This window comes from Canis lupus, chromosome X (assembly GCF_048164855.1).
Source record: "Canis lupus baileyi chromosome X, mCanLup2.hap1, whole genome shotgun sequence".
Taxonomy (NCBI): domain Eukaryota; kingdom Metazoa; phylum Chordata; class Mammalia; order Carnivora; family Canidae; genus Canis; species Canis lupus.
In genome coordinates this window covers 84806746-84825378 of record NC_132876.1, presented here as the reverse complement: position 1 = coordinate 84825378, position 18633 = coordinate 84806746, and the positions used below count along the sequence as shown (strand labels likewise).

The window sequence follows — 18633 nt, the reverse complement described above, 5'->3', positions numbered from 1 at the left end:
AAGCGTCTAATTCTTGATCTCAGCTGAGGTCTTGATCTCAGGGTTGTGAATTCAGGCCCTGTGTGGGGTGAGGAGCCTACTTAAATAAAAAGAAAAATGAGGTGGACACTTAACCGACTAAGCCACCCAGGTACCCTGTGGTTAGAACACTATTAAAGGAAATGTAAAAAGTGTCATTTAAACTTCGTTAGTGAGAACACTTGAGTGTCTTGGTAAATACAGGATCTTTTTTTTTTAAGATTTTATTATTCATGAGAGACAGAGACACAGGCAGAGGGAGAAACAAGGCTCCATGCAGGAAGCCCGATGCAGGACCCGATCCCGGAACCCTGGGATCATGACCTGAGCCAAAGGCAGACGCTCAACCGCTGAGCCACCCAGGTGCCCCCAGGATCTTCTTTTAATTTTTTTTTGATACTTTTACAGTTTAATTTGCAAACAGAATTTTTGTAACAAATTATTTTTAACCAAATCATATCTTGAAAACTGTTTATATAGAAAACCCAGGGGGGATCCCTGGGTGGCGCAGCGGTTTGGTGCCTGCCTTTGGCCCAGGGCGCGATCCTGGAGACCCGGGATCGAATCCCACATCGGGCTCCCGGTGCATGGAGCCTGCTTCTCCCTCTGCCTGTGTCTCTGCCTCTCTCTCTCTCTCTCTCTCTGTGACTATCATAAATAAATAAAAATTTAAAAAAAAATTAAAAAAAAAAAAAAAAAAAAAAAGAAAACCCAGGGAATAAAGTGAACTGTTCATTGTGGAAGGCCTTAAATTACATTATTACAGTAGAAAATATAGGAGGTAGAAGATAACTGAAAAGACTAATGCAACATTAGATTCAAATCTATAGCTCCTGTAGCTACTTAAAACATGGTTTTAGAAACTAAACCCAACATTTCCAGAAACCATAGAAACAGTTAAAATAAAATTTGCCATGAAAGCCCTTATATCATGCTTGATATAGGGAGGTAGGAAGATGTAAGAACCAGGACACATGAGACATGACATTTTATCTACAACTCCTGTTTGCTTTACTGAGGGTGTAGTTTCAAAATTCAGTCACCTTCTTCAGCTTCAGACTCAGATTCTTCTTCAGCATTTTTGAGCCACTCTACAAACTTTTTCATTTGCTCAAGGAAGACGCTTTTCCCCTTGGCAACATGTGCATCTTTATACCACTTCAGAATGGGCTCTTCACTCAGGACTTCAGCTTTATAAAAAAGCATCACTATTTTCTGGAAGGCTTTCATGAAATGAATGTTGTCATAGCAATTCTCCTGAATCTTCAATAACAGAGTCAGCTCAGACTGACCTTGAGTAGTAAAGGCAGCAAGTAGAGGGCTGTATTGCTTCAAGTGCTTGATGGCTTGCTCTGCTACAAGCTCCTCCTTTTTGTTCCATTCCACGGTGCTCATTACGCTGGACCAGACTATTCCAATGACAACGGTTTCTGGGATGTTGTTTTTTTTCATCTCCTCCTTGACATACAAAATTATATCCTTAAATGGATCACCACAGGACATCTGTTCTTGAAGTTCTTTCTGGAGTTCTTTCGAGCTCCTATGGTTTGTTGATTCCGAACATATTCTGAAAGTTCTTTCAAGCCTGCCTCAGTAAAATACTTTGTGAAGTGTTCAACGCTTTGTTTATTGGCAGGAAAAAGTTCCATCAGTCTGTTATCCATGCTGACTTTCCGAAGACTTGCAGCTACTGCATTGATATCTTTTTCATTTATCCATGATTTAAAGAGCTTTACAGCAAAAGCTGCTGAAACCCCTTCTTTAACCAAATTCTCATTATAAAGGCTATTAAGAATGGATGCATTAAGTGTTCCATTAGCCAGAAGAACACCAGTCAACATAGCCAGCTTGTTCCTCTCCGACTCTGAAAAACCCTTTAAGAACAGCAGCAGCTTTTTTACTTCATCTTCAAAACCTTTCTCCAGGTATTTGTAGCGCCTGATTAACTTGTTAAAAACCTGAGCAAATGCTTGCATGGTCTCTAGGTCTTCTTGTGCTGCGAACACACAGACATCTGTACGCATCATGTCATCTGCCAGTGTACCCCCTGGGGCCAGCATTCCGCCGGCCACCAGAATGTCAGAGTGTTTCTGCATATCGGCGGTAATCAAGTTTTGCTCCAGAAGCATCAAGAAACTTTGCTACTGCTTCCAAATCAGTACCAGTTTCAGTTAAGCCTTGAATAATACAGTCTTGAAACTGAGTAGGGTCAAACCTCTCTTTTTCATCTCTTTTTCTGGTTTTAAAACGCTGGCCTGATAGCGTTGGCTTTTGCTGCTTTTGATTATTCATAAAAGACACCCGAATTTAAGGCGAAGAGAAAAGAGCCAGAAATCCCCCATGTGGTGGCAACTGCGGCGGTGTCTCCTCTGCTCTTCTTCTAATTTTGTTTTGATCTTGTTCACTTCTGGATTATAAAAAATCGCTACATCTTCAATGTTGTCCGCTTAGATGGAGCTGATTTTGGTTTTATTTAATCTGTATGCTGTTGTTGGTTTTTCCTCCCATTCTTAGAGAGCACAGTGTTAAACTTTCTCAACTCTTGCATATCTGAAAGCCACCTTCCTTTTCCCACCTACTCAGCTGGGGTGCAGAATTCTAGGCTCAGACTTTTTCTTTTCATCCTAGAACTCTGACAATGCTAGATGGTATTCTAACATCCAGTTTTGCTAATGCCACATCTGATTCTTTCTCTTTAAAGGCTGCCAGTTTTTCTCTTTGGAAGCCTTGAAGAGTCCTGCTTTTCCTTCTTAGTTATGGAATGCTCCAATGTGTCTATTCATGCTACTCATACCAGGGGCCCTTGCACTCTGGAGACTGGAACCTTTCCTCTACCAAGGGATTGTTTTTCTTCCACTACTTTTTTGGTTCTTCTTTTCCTCCGCAGTCTCTATCTTTTCCTTTTAGGTTCTGTTAAAGGACTCTGGGCCATCTGGCTCTGACCTCTACATCTCAAAACTCTTCTCTCGCACATCTCTAACTCTGCTCCAATTCTTACAGATTCTTTTATTCTCAACTTCATCTTCCAGATCAACAGTTTGGTCTCTACCACATAATTAAACTATCCATTACATTTTGGGATTCATTTTAGAAACTTTATTTTTAATTTCCAAGACTTTCTTCTTGTTTGGTTGCTCATTTTTCTAATGACCTGTTCTTATATCATGACTGAAAAAGCCTTTCAACTCTAGGGCTTTTATTAGAAAAATTTAAAAATAACTATTTAGTGGGGCACCAGGCTGGCTCAGTTGGTAGAGCATACAACTCTTGATCTCAGGGTCATGAGTTAGAGCCCTGTGTTGGGCATAGAATTTACTTTAAAAATATATGTACATATATAGGAATTAATTACTTTGGCATGCCCTCCTAGGTCTTTATTCAGTTCATCAAGCAGGTGGGGAATCTGACCATGCTGAAGTTGAGTTGGGGGGTATTACTCTAGGGAGAAAAATCTTTGGTGGCCTCAAGATCTGTTTTTCTATCAAGCTCTCCCCAGATATTATCTCCACTTTCTTTAGAGAGCTATGGCCTGAAGAGAAAATTAACAGCTACCAGTTGATCAGTTGACACAGGAAGTGCTTGTTGCAGCTGTTACTAACAACATTCTTTAATAAATGACTAGACAAACTGGCTCAAGTCTCACTTTGGTCTTGGGCTATAGTTGTCTCTCCTACAATTCCCTCTATGTTTGGTCTTGCAAGTAGTCCAAAATATCTCTCCTGTGATTTCAATGAGCCCTGGGAATACAAGGGAGCTATATGTGTGAGCTGAGCCTCTCATCTTAAATTGGAAGTCCATCTATTCCATTTTCAGGCTTTTTCAGTGAAGGAGGTACCACACTTGCTCTTGCTGGCCTGTGGGGATCATTTCCATCCAGCTGAACCCTGGATGTAGTCAAAGCTCACATTTTCTTATTTGACCATCTATGGAGCTATAGAATGAATCATGGGCACCTTCCTCATCTAATTCTTCAGACACTTTGTGCCTGCTTCTGTTCTTAGTGCCTCTCCTCCAAACTGAACAAGCAGAAATCCTAGTGACTAAAATTTACACTCCATGACTTTAGAGATCACTCCTGTTGCTCTTCAAAGAGTCAATTTCTTCCCCACACAACTTCACTGAAGTATGACTAACAAACAACAACTGCGTGTATTAGAGGTATGAGATGTTCAGATATGTGTATACTGTGAAATAATTACCACAATCAAGCTGATTAACATATTCATCATTTCACAGTTACCATTTTCTTGTGTGCATGGTACAAACACTTAAGATCTACCCCCTTAGAGAATTTCTAGCATACACTACAGATTATTAACTATAGTCACAATATTGTACGTTAGGTTTCCAGAACTTAGGTTTTCAGAACTTATACATCTTATAACTGAAAGTTTCTACCCTCTGACCAGCATCTCTCCATTCCCTCCACTCCCCAGCCCCTGGCAACCACCATTCTACTCTCTGTTACTATGAGTTTGACTTTTATAGATTCCACCCGGAGGTAAGATCATGCAGTGTTTTTCTTTCTGTGCTTGGTTTATTTCATAGCATAATGTCCTCCAGTTTTAGCCATGTTGTCCCAAATAGCTGAATTTCCTTCATTTTTAAGGCTGAATAATATTCTACTATATACACATGCTCACACACATCTTTATTCATTCATGCACTGAGGGGATGCTTAGGTTGTTTCCATATCTTCATTACTGTGAATAATGCTGCTATGAACATGGGAGTGCAGATATCTCTTTGAGATGAGGATGAGGAACCTCCGTACTGTTTCTCACAGTGGCTGCACCATTTTACATACCACCAACAGTATATAAGGGTTTCCATTTCTCCACATCCTCCTAACACTTGTTATCTTTTGACATTTTGATAACAGCTAACCTCATAGATATGAGGTGAGATCTCATTATGGTTTTGATTTGTATTTCCCTGATGATGAATGATGTTGAGAATGTTCCATGGGTCAGTCAGCCAAGTATATGTCTTCTCTGGAAAAATGTTTATTCAGGTCCTTTGCCTATTTTTTAATTGGGGTATTTTTTAAAATCATGAAATGATGTTGGATTCTGTCAAATTGCGTTTTCTGGGGGCACCTGGGTGGCTCAGTCAGTTAAGCATCTGACTCTTGATTTTGGTTTAGGTCATGATCTCAGAGTCGTGAGATCAAGCCCTGCATCCCAGTGTGGAGCCTGCTTAAGAGTTTCTCTTTCCCTCTCCCTCTGCCCCTACTCCCTCTCTAAAAAATGCCTTTTCTGCACCTGCTGAGATAATCATATAATTTTTATTTTTTGTTTTGTTAATATGGTATATCACATTTATTGATTTACTCATGTTGGACCACACTTGCATTTCAGGGATAAATCCCATTTGTTCATGGTGTATGATCCTTTTAATATGCCATTGAATTCTTTTAGTATTTTGTTGAGGATTTTTTACATCTATGCTCATCAGGGACACTGGCCTGTAAATTTCTTTTCTTGTAGTGTCCTTGGACTTTGATATCAGGGCAAAGTAGGCCTCATAAAATGAGTCTGGGAATGTTCCTGCCTCTTCAGTTCTTTGGAAGAGTTTGAGAAGGTGTTAATTCCTTAAATGTTTGGTGGAATTCACCAGTGAAGCCATTTGATTCTGGGCTTTTCTCTGTTGGGATTTTTTTTTTTAATTTGAAAGGGAGAGAGCACAAGCAGGGAGAGGAGAGGAGAGGAGAGGGGCCGAGGGAGAGGGATAAGAAGACTCCTTGCTGAGCAGGGAGCCCAATGTGGGGCTTGATCCTAGGACCCCGAGATCATGACCTGAGCCAAAGGTAGATGTTTAACGAACTGAGCCACCCAGGCACCCTTGTTAGGAGTTTTTTGATTACTGATTCAATCTCTTGCTTGTTACTGATCTATTCAGATTTTCTATTTCTTCTTCATTCAGTCTTGGTAAGTTGCATGTTTCTAGAAATTTATCCATTTTTTCAAAGTTATCCAATTTTTAGTGTAGAATTGTTCCTAGAAGTCTCTTATGACCCCTTGTATTTATTTGGTATCATTTGTAATGTCTCCTCTTCCATTTTTTATTTTATTTACTTGAGTCCTCTTTTTTTCTTAGTCTAACTAAAAGTTTGTCAATTCTGTTTATCTTTTCAATAAAACAACTCTGTTTCGTTTATCTTTTCTATTGTTTTTCCAGTCTCTTTTCTTTATTTCTGCTCTGACCTTTGTTATTTCCTTCCTTCTGCTAACTTCTGGCTTAGTTTGTTCTTCTTTTTCTAGTTCCTTGAGGTATAAAGTTAGGTTGTTTATTTGAGATCTTCCTTTCTTCTGAACATAGGCACTTATCACTATAAGCTTCCCTTTTAGAACTGTTTCACTGCATCTCATAAGTTTTGGTATGCTGTTTTACTATTTTTATTTGTCTCAAGATATTTTCTGATTCCCCTTCTGATTTCTTCATTGATCCACTGGTTGTTCGGGAGCATGCGGTTGAATGTCCACACATTTGTGAACTTTCCAGTTTTCTTAGCTTCATACCATTGTGGTTGGGAAAGATCTTTGATATAATTTCAATCTTCTTAAATTTGCTAAGACTGGTTTTATGATCTTTCCTGGAGAATGTTCCATGTGTACTTGAGAAGAATGTGTATTCTGCTGCAGTTGGATGCAAAGTTCTGTATATCTTTTAGATCCACTTGGTCTAAAATGTAGTTCAAATCCAATGTTTCCTTATTTCCTTTTGTGTCTGAACAATCTATCCATTATTGAAACTGGAGTACTGAATGCCCATAAGAATAAATTTCTTATCACTTTAGCATTTTGTCAGTCTTCTGTGAACTCTCTCCAATTTTCTCTACATCATTTCCAAGCCCAGGGAGTAACATGCAATCTGAATTACAATGTAGACAAAGTACATATGGCTTTTAAAAGTCTCTGGGGGTTCTATTTCAGTTAATAGCAAACAAGGTAATTTGAGTCATCATTTCCACTGAAAACAACTAGAAAATCTGGGCAAAATAAAACACCACAAAATCGTCTGCTTAATGGCATCAGAATGCTGCCATGGCAGCAAAGAGGGCCAGAATCTGGAGGAAGAAGCCCAAGAGGTGAGCCTGGCATTTGGTGAGCCACATTTCCCCAAAAGGCACCTGAGAAGTTGGGCAGAGGATCTGTCAGACTCACAAAGATAGAGTGAATCTTTTTTTAAAAAAATATCTTATATTTATTCATAAGAGACACAGAGAGAGGCAGAGACATAGGTTGAAGGAGAAGCAGGCTCCCTATGGGGAGCCTGATGTGGGACTTGATCCCAGGACCCTGGGCCACGACCTGAGCCAAAGGCAGATGCTCAACCACTGAGCTACCCAGGCACCCCTTGAGGATTTTTTTTTCAGTCTAATGCATGACAAAATTAGCTTCTTCTATTAGCTTTCTTGATTACTATGTATTTTTTAGTAATTTGTTTTTTCTCTTTCTGTTAATTGCCTATTAATTTTAAAATATTTTGTGAACCTTTTTATTATAGAATTTTAAAAGTTCTCTGTACATGATAGATATTAGTCTCATATGAACATAGAAAATGTTTTATCTGGTCTTCAGGCTTCGTTAATGTTGCCTTCTGTCATCCCCAAACTATTATTTACATAGTAAAGTTTACCTCCCCCTCCAAGCCTTTGACTTTTTTTTTTAATTTTTATTTATTTATGATAGTCACAGAGAGAGAGAGAAGCAGAGACACAGGCAGAGGGAGAAGCAGGCTCCATGCACCGGGAGCCCAACGTGGGATTCGATCCCGGGTCTCCAGGATCGCGCCCTGGGCCAAAGGCAGGCGCCAAACCGCTGCGCCACCCAGGGATCCCGCCTTTGACTTTTGATTAAAAGGATGTTATTAATGAAGTTTTAAATTGTGGCCTGTATTTTCTTTGAAATTTTCTATAAGTTCATAATATCATCTGCTTTTCCCAGTAGAACAGGATTTCTCAACTTTGGGGATAACAGAAGAGAATATGAAATTTTCAGTTAACAGATACTTTCTCTTTACACGTATATGTTGCTGTAGAAGATAGAGTGAATCTGATGAAAACTGGAGTCCCATCCTTCTGAAGAAGATGGTACGTAAACACCTTAGGCTCTACTTTAGAATCCTAGAAAAAAAACCACAACAGAGAACAGACTAATCTTCACGGGAAATGACTCCCAGCTTCAAGTCACCCTCATTCCTGATTGGGTTATGGTGACCTGGAATTGCTAATGCCCCTAGCCTAGCCACTGACCAGAAACAAGTTAATTAGCTCTGAAGGACAATAGCCTCAGCCAGAGCATCTCAAATGATCTCTACACTTTTCCACTACCCATGTCCAGCACTCAGTAAAAAAAAAAATAGATGCACAGAAGATAAATAATAAAGTTTCTAGAAGATAAGAGGAAACTGGCTTCATGAGTTTGGGATAGACAAAGATTTTTATAAGAGGACACAAAACTACTATCCAGAAAAGATCAATAAATTGGATTAAGACCTTTTGTTTATCAAGAGATTCTATGTAAAAGTGAAAAGGCAAGTCACAAGGAGAGATGATATTTTTATCACAAATAATTAGCAAAATACTCATATAGCCAGAATACCTAATGAATGCTTACAAAATAGTAAAGGCAGACAACCCAATTGAAAAATGGGCAAGAGGGCAGCTCGGGTGGCTCAGTGGTTTAGCGCTGCCTTCGGCCCAGGGAGTGATCCTGGAGACCCAGGATTGAGTCCCGTGTCAGGCTCCCTGCATGGAGCCTGCTTCTCCCTCTGCCTGTGTCTCTGCCTCTTTCTCTGTGTCTCTCATGAATAAATAAATAAAATATTTAAAAAAAGAAAAGAAAAATGGGCAAGAGACTTGAACAGGTACTTCATAAAGAAACATACCAATGGCCAGTAAATATATGGAAAGATGCTCAGCCTTATCAGTCATCAGATAAGTGAAAATTAAAACCACAATAAAATACCACTATAAACCCAATAGAATGGCTACAATTCAGAAGACTGGCAACACCAATGGTCAGTGATGACGTAGAGCAACCAGAATTGTCATACACTAGAGGTGTGCATAAAGTGGTACCACCATTTTGTAAAACTGTTTTGCACTACCTTCTAAAGTTGAATCTATGCATGTTTCATTCCTGGGTATATTCCCAACAAAATGTATATACACATGCACCAAAAGACACGTACAAAAATGTCATACTAGCTCCAAATTAGAAACAATCTACATGTTCATCAACAATCAATGATAATTAAATTATGGTATATTCACATTTTTTTAAAGATTTATTTATTTATGATAGACATAGAGAGAGAAAGAGAGAGGCAGAGACACAGGAGGAGGGAGAAGCAGGCTCCATGCTGGGAGCCCGACGTGAGACTCGATCCTGGGACTCCAGGATTGTGCCCTGGACCAAAGGCAGGCGCTAAAGCACTGAGCCACCCAGGGATCCCTATGGTATATTCACATAATGAAATATTATACAGCAATGAAAATGGATGAACTAGAACTACACATGGCAACATGGATGTGTCACACAAATGATGTCAAGCCAAATAAACCAGACACTAAAAAATATATATTCTGTAGTCCCATTCACACAAAGTTCAAAAAACAGGTAAAATTACTAGGTGTTGCTAGAGGTCAGGAGTTTGGTTACATCTAGGGAGAAGGGGTAGTAACTGGGTTATGGCATGAGAATAACTGAATACTTTGGTTTTTTACCTTCTTGGTATTCAATGAGTATGTTTATTTTGTGATAATCCATTGAGCATCTAAGATTTGTGTACTTTTCTATATTTATCTTACACTTTAATAAAAAATTTTTTAACATTTTTAAAGTTTCCAAAGACTGTATATGAACTACCTACCCATTTGATCACTATATCAACTTAAATTATGGAAGTTTAACTTTTTGATTTTTAATTTTCACCTGAGAACAAGTGAATCTACTAGAACAGAGTCTGTTCTGCATGTGGCCCAGTTAAGGCATAGATCAGACTTGTCCAGACTTGGTTAGGCCAATAGGAATTATCTTAGTTAGGCCATATTGAATTACCAATATGAATTAACTGTTCAAGTTCTACTACCCTTCCTGACCACAGTATGGTTCATTGTGTAATTTTAACTAATTCACCTACATAGGCTTATTTCCCTTGGACATACAGTTCTGAAGAGCCACATTGAATCTAGCAAGCTGTGGGTTAGCTACCCTAATAATGTACAAACACTCTTGGCCAAAGAGATTCTTTCCAGGACTACCTGTGGTTGAATAATCTTGCATGTGGACCAAGAGAGGACTGACTATCCCTGTACCAAGCACACATCTTTACTTACTTATCAGAAGTTGTTCACTGACAACAAGAGAATTTCATCATCAATGTTTCACAAATATAAGGAAGCCACTAAAGGATACTTATGGTCAAAGCTGTACCACAGCCGGAAGAGCCACGCACTCTCCTGCTTTGTCCGGTTTCCTCTGGCAGAATCTGGTCCATCCTAGGAACAAACAAGAAGACAGATGCTTAGTTGCAGTAAAGGGATTGAAATGGGGTGTGCAGGGAGGGGAGGGAAGCTTCTTTTTTAACCATAACTTTTAGAGATTTAGAGCTCAGAGACATACATCCTGTATCACTAAAGTTGCAGATATGCTGAGAGGTAATATCTTGAGAGAAAGTGGATAAATCCAAAAGGCAGACAAATCAACCCCCAAGGTAAAAAGCCTGGGATACATCTGTGGGCAGCTCAACTCAGTGCAGTACAAAATTTCTTTTGGCGTTCTTATTGTAAGTTTCCTCAAAGTGCCTTTTAGTAGATTAATTACACTAACATAGTATAGATCCTAACAGGCCAAAACTAATCTATAGGGAATATTAAAGAGAGCTTCCATAAAACCAGTTTTCCAGGCCTCCGCAAAGCTGGCCTGGGGAAGTCATGCTCTTGGTCATTCCCTGACGATCCGCCTAGGATTCTTGATGGCCCTTACTAAGGCACCTACATTGCATTCCAGGTGGTACGGCAACTTGACACCCTGAGAGCTTTAGTAAGATGGGGGCAGTGAGCAGGGAAAATGGGGCCAGAACTAGCATTTCTGTTATTTTAAGGATTTAATTATTGAGAGAGAGACAGAGACAGAGGGCATGAGCACATATGAGCAGGAGGGGCAGAGGGAGTGGGAGGGGGGGTAGAATCTCAAGCAGACTCCACGCTGAGTGCAGAGCCCAATGTGGGGCTTGATCTCAAGACCCTGAGATTAGGACTTGAGCTGCCCAGCCCACTCTGCTACCCAGGTGCCCCGCATTTCTGGTATTTTAGCTGCCCTCAAGCGGTTACTCCTCTCATCCTTTTCCAACTCAAATGTCCCTGTCATTTAATTTGCAAAATGACTTTCAAAATCTAACATTCATTTGGAGGCTTGGGAAATAGGCTCTGTACAAATATTGTAAGCAGCACAGTTAATATTAAAGAGTGGACTGGCTGTGGTGATTGAAGGGCACTGTTGGAATTCTGAGTTGTCAGGTGACCAGCTCCGAAAGTACAGACTGCTTGGGAAGCACAAGCAGTTGCCTCTCCCTTGAATGCTCCAGGGAGAGGCAGCTCTGCAAGTGAGGTGCCACTGACAAGAGCCAAATGCAAAATGAGCCACTATTACAAGGAGTTCTACATTGCAGTGGGCGTTCGCTCCATCTGTAACTGAGATAGCATGGATCCATCAGAGATCTCTGAAAGGCTTGAGTGTAGGAACAAGTAATGGGAGGGAAATTAGCAAGCACTGTTTCAATTTCTCATGTTTCCAATAACAAAGGTTATTTTTAAAAACAGAGTTCCTATGGTATCTGAAGAATGTTTAGTGACAGATGCGGACATGGCTTGTTTAAATGGGCCCTTCTATGGATGAGGAAATTTAAAAAAAAAAGAGAAGAGAGAGAGAGAAAGAGTTCCCAGGGACCAACTGTATTTCGCATTTTTAGAAATCGTGTGGAAGAAAGAAGGCACAGAAATGTCTCTATTTGCAGGTCATGATCACTCCTTCAGGTAATCAATTGCTGGCCTAATGACAATGCGAGGGGGGGGTTCCGAATGCCCCACGACTGAGTGTTAAAGTCACAGGTGAGCATTCTGAGGGGCAGATACCTTCATGGAAAAATTAAATGGTTCATTACAAAGGGATAGGCTCTAAGCTCGTGGTTCTAAGTGCCCATAGAAGCTTATTAAAGAAAAAACTACCCTGGTGACATACATCGTCAAGAAGGATACTATAAACCACCAGGCACAAGACAGGTACCCCCCATGTCAGTTGCATCTGCTCCTCCCCTAAAACAAGAAAAATGACCAACCCCAACCCTGTCATCCTAACCTCTGCCAAACCACAATGCGCTATCATCACCTGGGACAGTTTAGGCCCTGCCACCTCACCTCTATAGGAGACTTAGATAAGCCCCAAGAAGGACCATTACAATGCATAAAGCAAAGGAAAGGTTTCTTTTCTTTTTTTTCAAAAAAAGATTTTATTTATTTATTCGTGAGAGACACAGAGAGAGAGGCAGAGACACAGGCAGAGAGAGAAGCAGGCTCCCCATGGGGAGCCCGATGTGGGACTCCATCCCAGGACCCTGGGATCATGACCTGAGCCGAAGGCAGAGGCTCAACCGCTGAGCCACCCAGGTGCCCCAAAAGGCTTCTTTTCAAAGGCAAACAAAAGGTCTTCACAGGCGACCAAGGGCCATGCCTGCAGGCCATAAATAAGATAAAGGGAAATATAAGAGGCTGCAAGATGATGTCAATGCTGAAAGGTGACCAGGGATAAATTTGGAGCAAATAAAAAGTGCAGCTTCACAACGGGGATGTTAAGCAACTTCTTATTTTATGAGATGGTGCCAGAAGTATGACTAGGTTAAGAAAAACAGAGATAAATCCACATACGGGGACTCTGGAGAAATCAGGAAGGGGCTGTGGAATGGGACTCATTGGGTTTCATTTGTTAAGCTGACCCAGAAGAGGAAGATAACCAACAGCTGCTTCCCAAAGGGATTTGGGCCCCTTTCCTGCTCCTAGCAGTATAGGGCTGAGCAGGGGTCAGTGTGGGGGCAGGCTGATCCTACAAGACGCAGCCCCCTTCCCAGGCTTACGTGCAGACCCTTGGATTTCCATTCAGGTGCTGCCCACAGAAAAAGCTGGGACCTGTTCTCTCACCACACTCCTCCCCGAAACCTGCATTCCCACAGGAGGGCTTACACCCCATGTCTTCAGCTCAGGGCTTTTAGAACTTGGAACAGCCTTTCCAACGGTAGCTTTCTCCCACCTACAACACCTACCTGGCTGATCCGTATTCATTTTTTGAGGCTGGATACAAGAGAAGGTTGGCTTCTCTTAGAAATGTTTCAAAGGCAACAGAGCATGCCAAGAGGTACAGGTATGACTATCACAGGCTTTGTCAACAAACTGTGGGTCTCGATCCTTACTCTACTCCTAGCTGTGCCATTGTCTCGCTGTATGACCCTGGGCAGGTTTAAATTGAGATCTAACTGACATATAACATTGTGTCAGTTTAAAGTGTACAGTGTGTTGGTTTGATACATTTATTGACTACAGTATGATTACCAAGGTAGCATGAGCTACTATCTATATCCTATCACATGGTTATCATTTCTTTTTTTGGTGAGAACAATTAAGACCTACTATAGTAGCAACTTTGTAGTTTATAATAAGAGTATTGTTGACTATATTCACTTTGGTGTGCACTAGCTCTCCAGAACTTATTTATCTATTAGCTGCTTAAACATCTCCCGAATTCTCCTACCCCTTAGCTCCTATCCTCATTTTTCGAGGATATCACAATGAGTGTATTTATTTTTTGTATTCACTAGACATCTACTGTGTGCCAGGCACCACGCTGGGTGCTGGAAACACAAAGGGGCATGAGACTAGCACTTGCTCCCCCAAGGAGCCTGTTTCCAGAGGGGAGGACACACGGACAGACGTATATGGTGACAAATGTGATGAAGTAAAAGAAAGCAAATTTAAGAACTGAGGAGTGACAAAAGGTCCTATTTTTGAAATCTTTTTGCTAGAACTAATAAATAATGATTTATGGGCAGAGTTATTATTTCATTCCATTCTTATTGTTAATTTTTTTTTCAATTTTTATTTATTTATGATAGAGAGAGAGAGAGAGAGAGAGGGGCAGAGACATAGGCAGAGGGATAAGCAGGCTCCATGCACCGGGAGCCCGATGTGGGATTCGATCCCGGGTCTCCAGGATCGCGCCCTGGGCCAAAGGCAGGCGCCAAACCACTGCGCCACCCAGGGATCCCCATTCTTATTGTTAAAAGAAATTTTCAAAGCTAAAATTTCATTACAGTAATGACAACAGCTTATGTTTTTTTTTTTTTTTTCCAGAGATGGAGCAAAACACTTCCCTTCCCCACACCACAAAGATTTCTCTGACCTAATCCCAGGAGCCTGATGTTACATGACATGGCAAAAGGCGTTTTGTAGATGGACTTAAGGTTTTCCAGGAGGGCTGCTGCAATTGCACAGGCCCTTAAAAGTAGATGAAGAGGGTAAAAGAGAGAGTTGCAGTGGAAGAAGAGGCAGGAAAGATTCAACATGTTACAGGGACTTGCCCCACTGTTGCTCACTTTGAAGATAGAGGGAGTCCACAAACCAAGAAATAGCAGGTGCTTCTAGGAGGGGAGCTTGACCCTGGGCCAAGGGTCAGCAAGGAAACAGGACTTCAGTCCTACAGCTATATAACTGAATGCTAGCAACAATCTGAATGAGCCTGGCAGTGGGTTGGTTCTCCCCCAGAGCCCAACCCCACCAACACCTTGATTTTGGCCTTAAAACAAAGAAACCAGCGGAGCCCACCAAACTTTTAACCTACAGAATGTAAGACTGGTGTTTGAAGTTACTGAGTGGGTGGGAGTTTGTTACAGTGGCCCTAGAAATCTAATGCAGAGCAAAAGAACAAATAAGTGATGTGACCTAATTTGTGCCCTTTTCTTGTCCCTGGGATGGTGGAGCCTACAACTCTCACAAGGGAGTAATAGGTTTTGAAAACAGGGAATCAAGAGCTCCACAATGCCTACTCCAGGGCTTCTCAAATTGTGAATGGGCACATGACCCTCCTGGGAACCCCTTTAAAATGTGAGTTCAGAGTGGGTGGGTCTGGGTGAGGCCCAACAGTCTGCATTTTTATAAGCTCTCTGGTAAGGCCCAGGCTGCTGGTCCATGGGGACACTCAGAGGTGAGCGGCAAGGCCAGGTCTATTGACCTCACCTCTGGCACTCTCTGCCCTTATCTGTACCCTTCATTGCACTGTCACCACACCCTTAAGGATGTGGTGTCTTGCTTGCAGATGTATTCCCAGAGCCCCAAAGATTGTCTGAAATATAATAGGTGCTCAGTAAGCCTTTGTCAAATGAATGAATAAATTAATGTGAATTTTGTACTTCTAAGAAAAAAAAATAGCCAAAAGGGAAGTCAGGGACCAAGGCGAGGGGGTGGCAAGCAGAAAAACAAAAAGAAAAGCATCCTACTGGAATTTAAGAAAAGGCCCTTCAGCAACTGTTTGAAGTTAAAGATTTCAAGTGATTGCGTATCAGGTTTCAGCCTAGAGTAAAACTGGGGAAGGACTAGAAAGTTGTAAGTCAATGCAACTATAAAGAGCTGATTTTCTGCATGCACGTGTGTGGTGCTTGCCAGGCGCACCTGTGCACACATACACTACAAGCACAATGTTTTCGTCTCCTCCACATTCTATTAATATCCTGCTTCTGACTCCATCCTGCTGAGATGATAAAGCCAGGATAAATTCAGATTTGTGCTCCTAGCTACTCCAAAGCAGGCTGATCAATGAGTGCTCTTCTGTAAACTTGGGGAAGGAAGTGAATATCTCTGTCTGGCACAAAAAAGTCCCCCTTGAATGGGGTGGGAGGCCACCCCCAAGCCCAGGCAGCTTGCCTCCATCTGGGGTTGTTTTTGTTTTGGTTGCAAAGTCACCAAGACCTCCAGAGAAACAAAGCAACTGAGTTTTTTTGTTTTGTTTTGTTCTAATGAGTCAAACTTGCCAGGGACATGAAGCTGAAGTCTGCCCACAATATTCTTATGCTTCCCTCTCATAAAGCCAGAAGTTCTAGCCAAAAGCTCCTTTCCTTCTCCCACATGAGCTAATATTCTGCAGCTCTGTAGCCATAACTCTTGGGCTTCTAGAACCAGTGAGGAACAATCCTGCTGTCATGAGAAATTCATTCCCATCAAATGTCACTTTCCTATTTATTTTTAGGAAGATCATTTAGAAAATGAGGTAAAGAGAACTGGCCTTTCTTCTCTGCTGGGGAACAAACATCTGGACTTTCCCCACTTATGATTTCAGTTTCATGACATCACTTAGCGTGTGACCTGGATCCATTTCAGGGGAAACTGCAAGAACCCAGGATTTTACCAAAAAAAATTGAGAAGCCCATTTACTTCTCTGTTTTATTGTTGCTCCTGACCACTGAGTGCTCCCAGCTCTGCTGTTAGTGGCTCACTGGACTGAGAAAGTCAGGCCAGGAGGACTAAGAGACATAAGGCCCTTTAAGTACAAGGGCAGGAGTCATTTGTAAGAAGGTGCCCTGGAAAACCAAGCTTGAAGTTTGTCTTTTTTCTTTTTTTCAATCTGACAGCAATCTTGAAAGACTCTCAAAATACCAGTGGAACTGATTCTGAGGGCCCACTGCATGACTGAGTGTGAGGCTTGGAAGGAGGTAGGTTAAGGGAAGCTGTGACACCAGCTCCTGGCTAGGGCCGGCCGCTGGGTGCCACTGGGAGTGCTGCAGAAGTCGCCACCACCTGCCCATTCACAACTGGGCCAAAGGGCCGTCCAGGGGGCCATCAGGAACACTGATGACCACACCCCAGACAGGGAGCGCTATCTTAGCTGTCACCGCTGAGGCTAAAGGCACTGCCAGAACGCTTAGCACTAACTTAGGACCTGCTGCTTTCTCAAACATTTCCATGGACCAGTGACAACAAGCTTGTGACCGAGTCTTGTTACAAGCCCAGTGTCTCCATGTGAAGTTCTCATGAGATGTATAGTGAGTTTGACTACGTGAAAGCAACCAAACCACTTCATGCCTTTCCTTTTACAGATGCTTAAATCCAGAGGCAGGAGCAATTGAAAACAACAACAACAACAACAATAACAGCCAGCAGCAAAAGGGCTGGAGGTGTTTGGTCTGGAACTGACAAGATGAAATCTGTCCAAACCCTGGCTATCCAGCTGGAATTCGCCTGTTTTTCTTACAAAATTCATCTGGACCAGCTGCAGTCCTGGGGAGGAAGCTTTGGAATAGGGCAGTCATATCTTCCTACCAGAGCCATTATTTTCCTTTCAGTGAAATAAAGACACTTCACCCAGGTTTTCTCAGGGTGAGTTTCAAGATCCCCCATTATACTCTAAATTAGCTTCCAGGTGCACAGTTCTGAACTCTCGGTTTCTAAACTCCTTGATCCAAGCTAGAGTGCAATGGCAACTTTTCAAAAAGAATTTCTCATTGAAACCACAAGTTCCCAACACAGTGGCTGCTTCTAATATAATCTCAAAGGTCTTCTGGGGCACCATTATTCCTGTTTTAATATTTTCTTTTTAAGTAATCTCTACACCCAGCGTGGGGCCTGAACTCAACCCTGAGATGGAGTCCCATGCTCTTCGACTGAGCCAGCCAGGCGTCCCTCTGGAGTACCATTAAATGGGCATCATATTGTCTCCAATAAAGCTCACTGGAAACTTTTCCTCAGATGTCCAGCTCTTTCAGAGGTCATGGCTTTGTGTTCCTTAAGGGGCATTACCACCAAGATGGGACCCCCCTCAAAGAGAAAGAAATCAGAAAAAGCTGTAGGCGGCACTCCCTGGCCCTGCATGGCACCACATTTTGGGACACTTGTTAGATCTGATTTGGGGGCTAGAGTAATTTAGAAGGTCCTCTGGAATTTGAAGTATGTAGACTGGATTTAGGGTTGAGTACGGTTCAAAGCTGACTGGAAAAAAAGAAACTCCCAACACAGTTTCCTGGACAACACATGTGTGAGGTCAGTAAAGCTTTCCTCTGCACTGGGGCTCTCTCGTCGCCCCCCACCCCGCATCTCCCTATCAAATGCCAATCGAGCGCCCCCAGGTGCCAGGCACTGCGCTCAGCACTGGGGAGTCAATCCTGCACAAAACAGTTCTTGACTCCTGAGGCCAATTCGTGACATTTGGGTAACGGATTGCTGCTCTTAACATAACCTTTTGTTCCTCTAGCCTGCCTGCCCACAGAACGTCAGCCTTGGGAAGGAGCAAACCTGGAGACACAGGGTGATGTAGCGGCTCAAAACCATGTCTGCCACTTCACTGATGCTCCCATAAAGAGCTTATGGTCTCTCTCCCCTCCCATCGAATCTGGTCTGGCTTGAGCAACTCATTGTGACCACCAGGAAGTCACAGAGGTGATGCCGGGAGACTTTCAAGGCTAGGTCAGAAACGGTGATGCGGCTTCCACCTTGCTTGCTGGGATGGAACCCTGAGTCATTGTGTAAGAAGTCCAGTAATCCCGAGGCCATGTGGGGGAGCCATGTGTAGGCAT

General features: G+C 42.1%; 1 protein-coding gene and 1 pseudogene across 1 annotated transcript in view; both read right to left on the bottom strand.

Annotated features, from left to right (window-relative positions):
* SLC9A7 (solute carrier family 9 member A7) overlaps window positions 1-18633 on the bottom strand; it is a 148922-nt gene that overhangs the window by 13365 nt on the left and 116924 nt on the right. The window contains exon 15 of the mRNA XM_072815820.1: window positions 10443-10525. Coding sequence (XP_072671921.1) covers window positions 10443-10525 — 83 coding nt within the window. The remainder of the gene's footprint in view (window positions 1-10442; window positions 10526-18633) is intronic.
* On the bottom strand, window positions 1006-2412 carry LOC140627436 (eIF5-mimic protein 2 pseudogene; annotated as a pseudogene).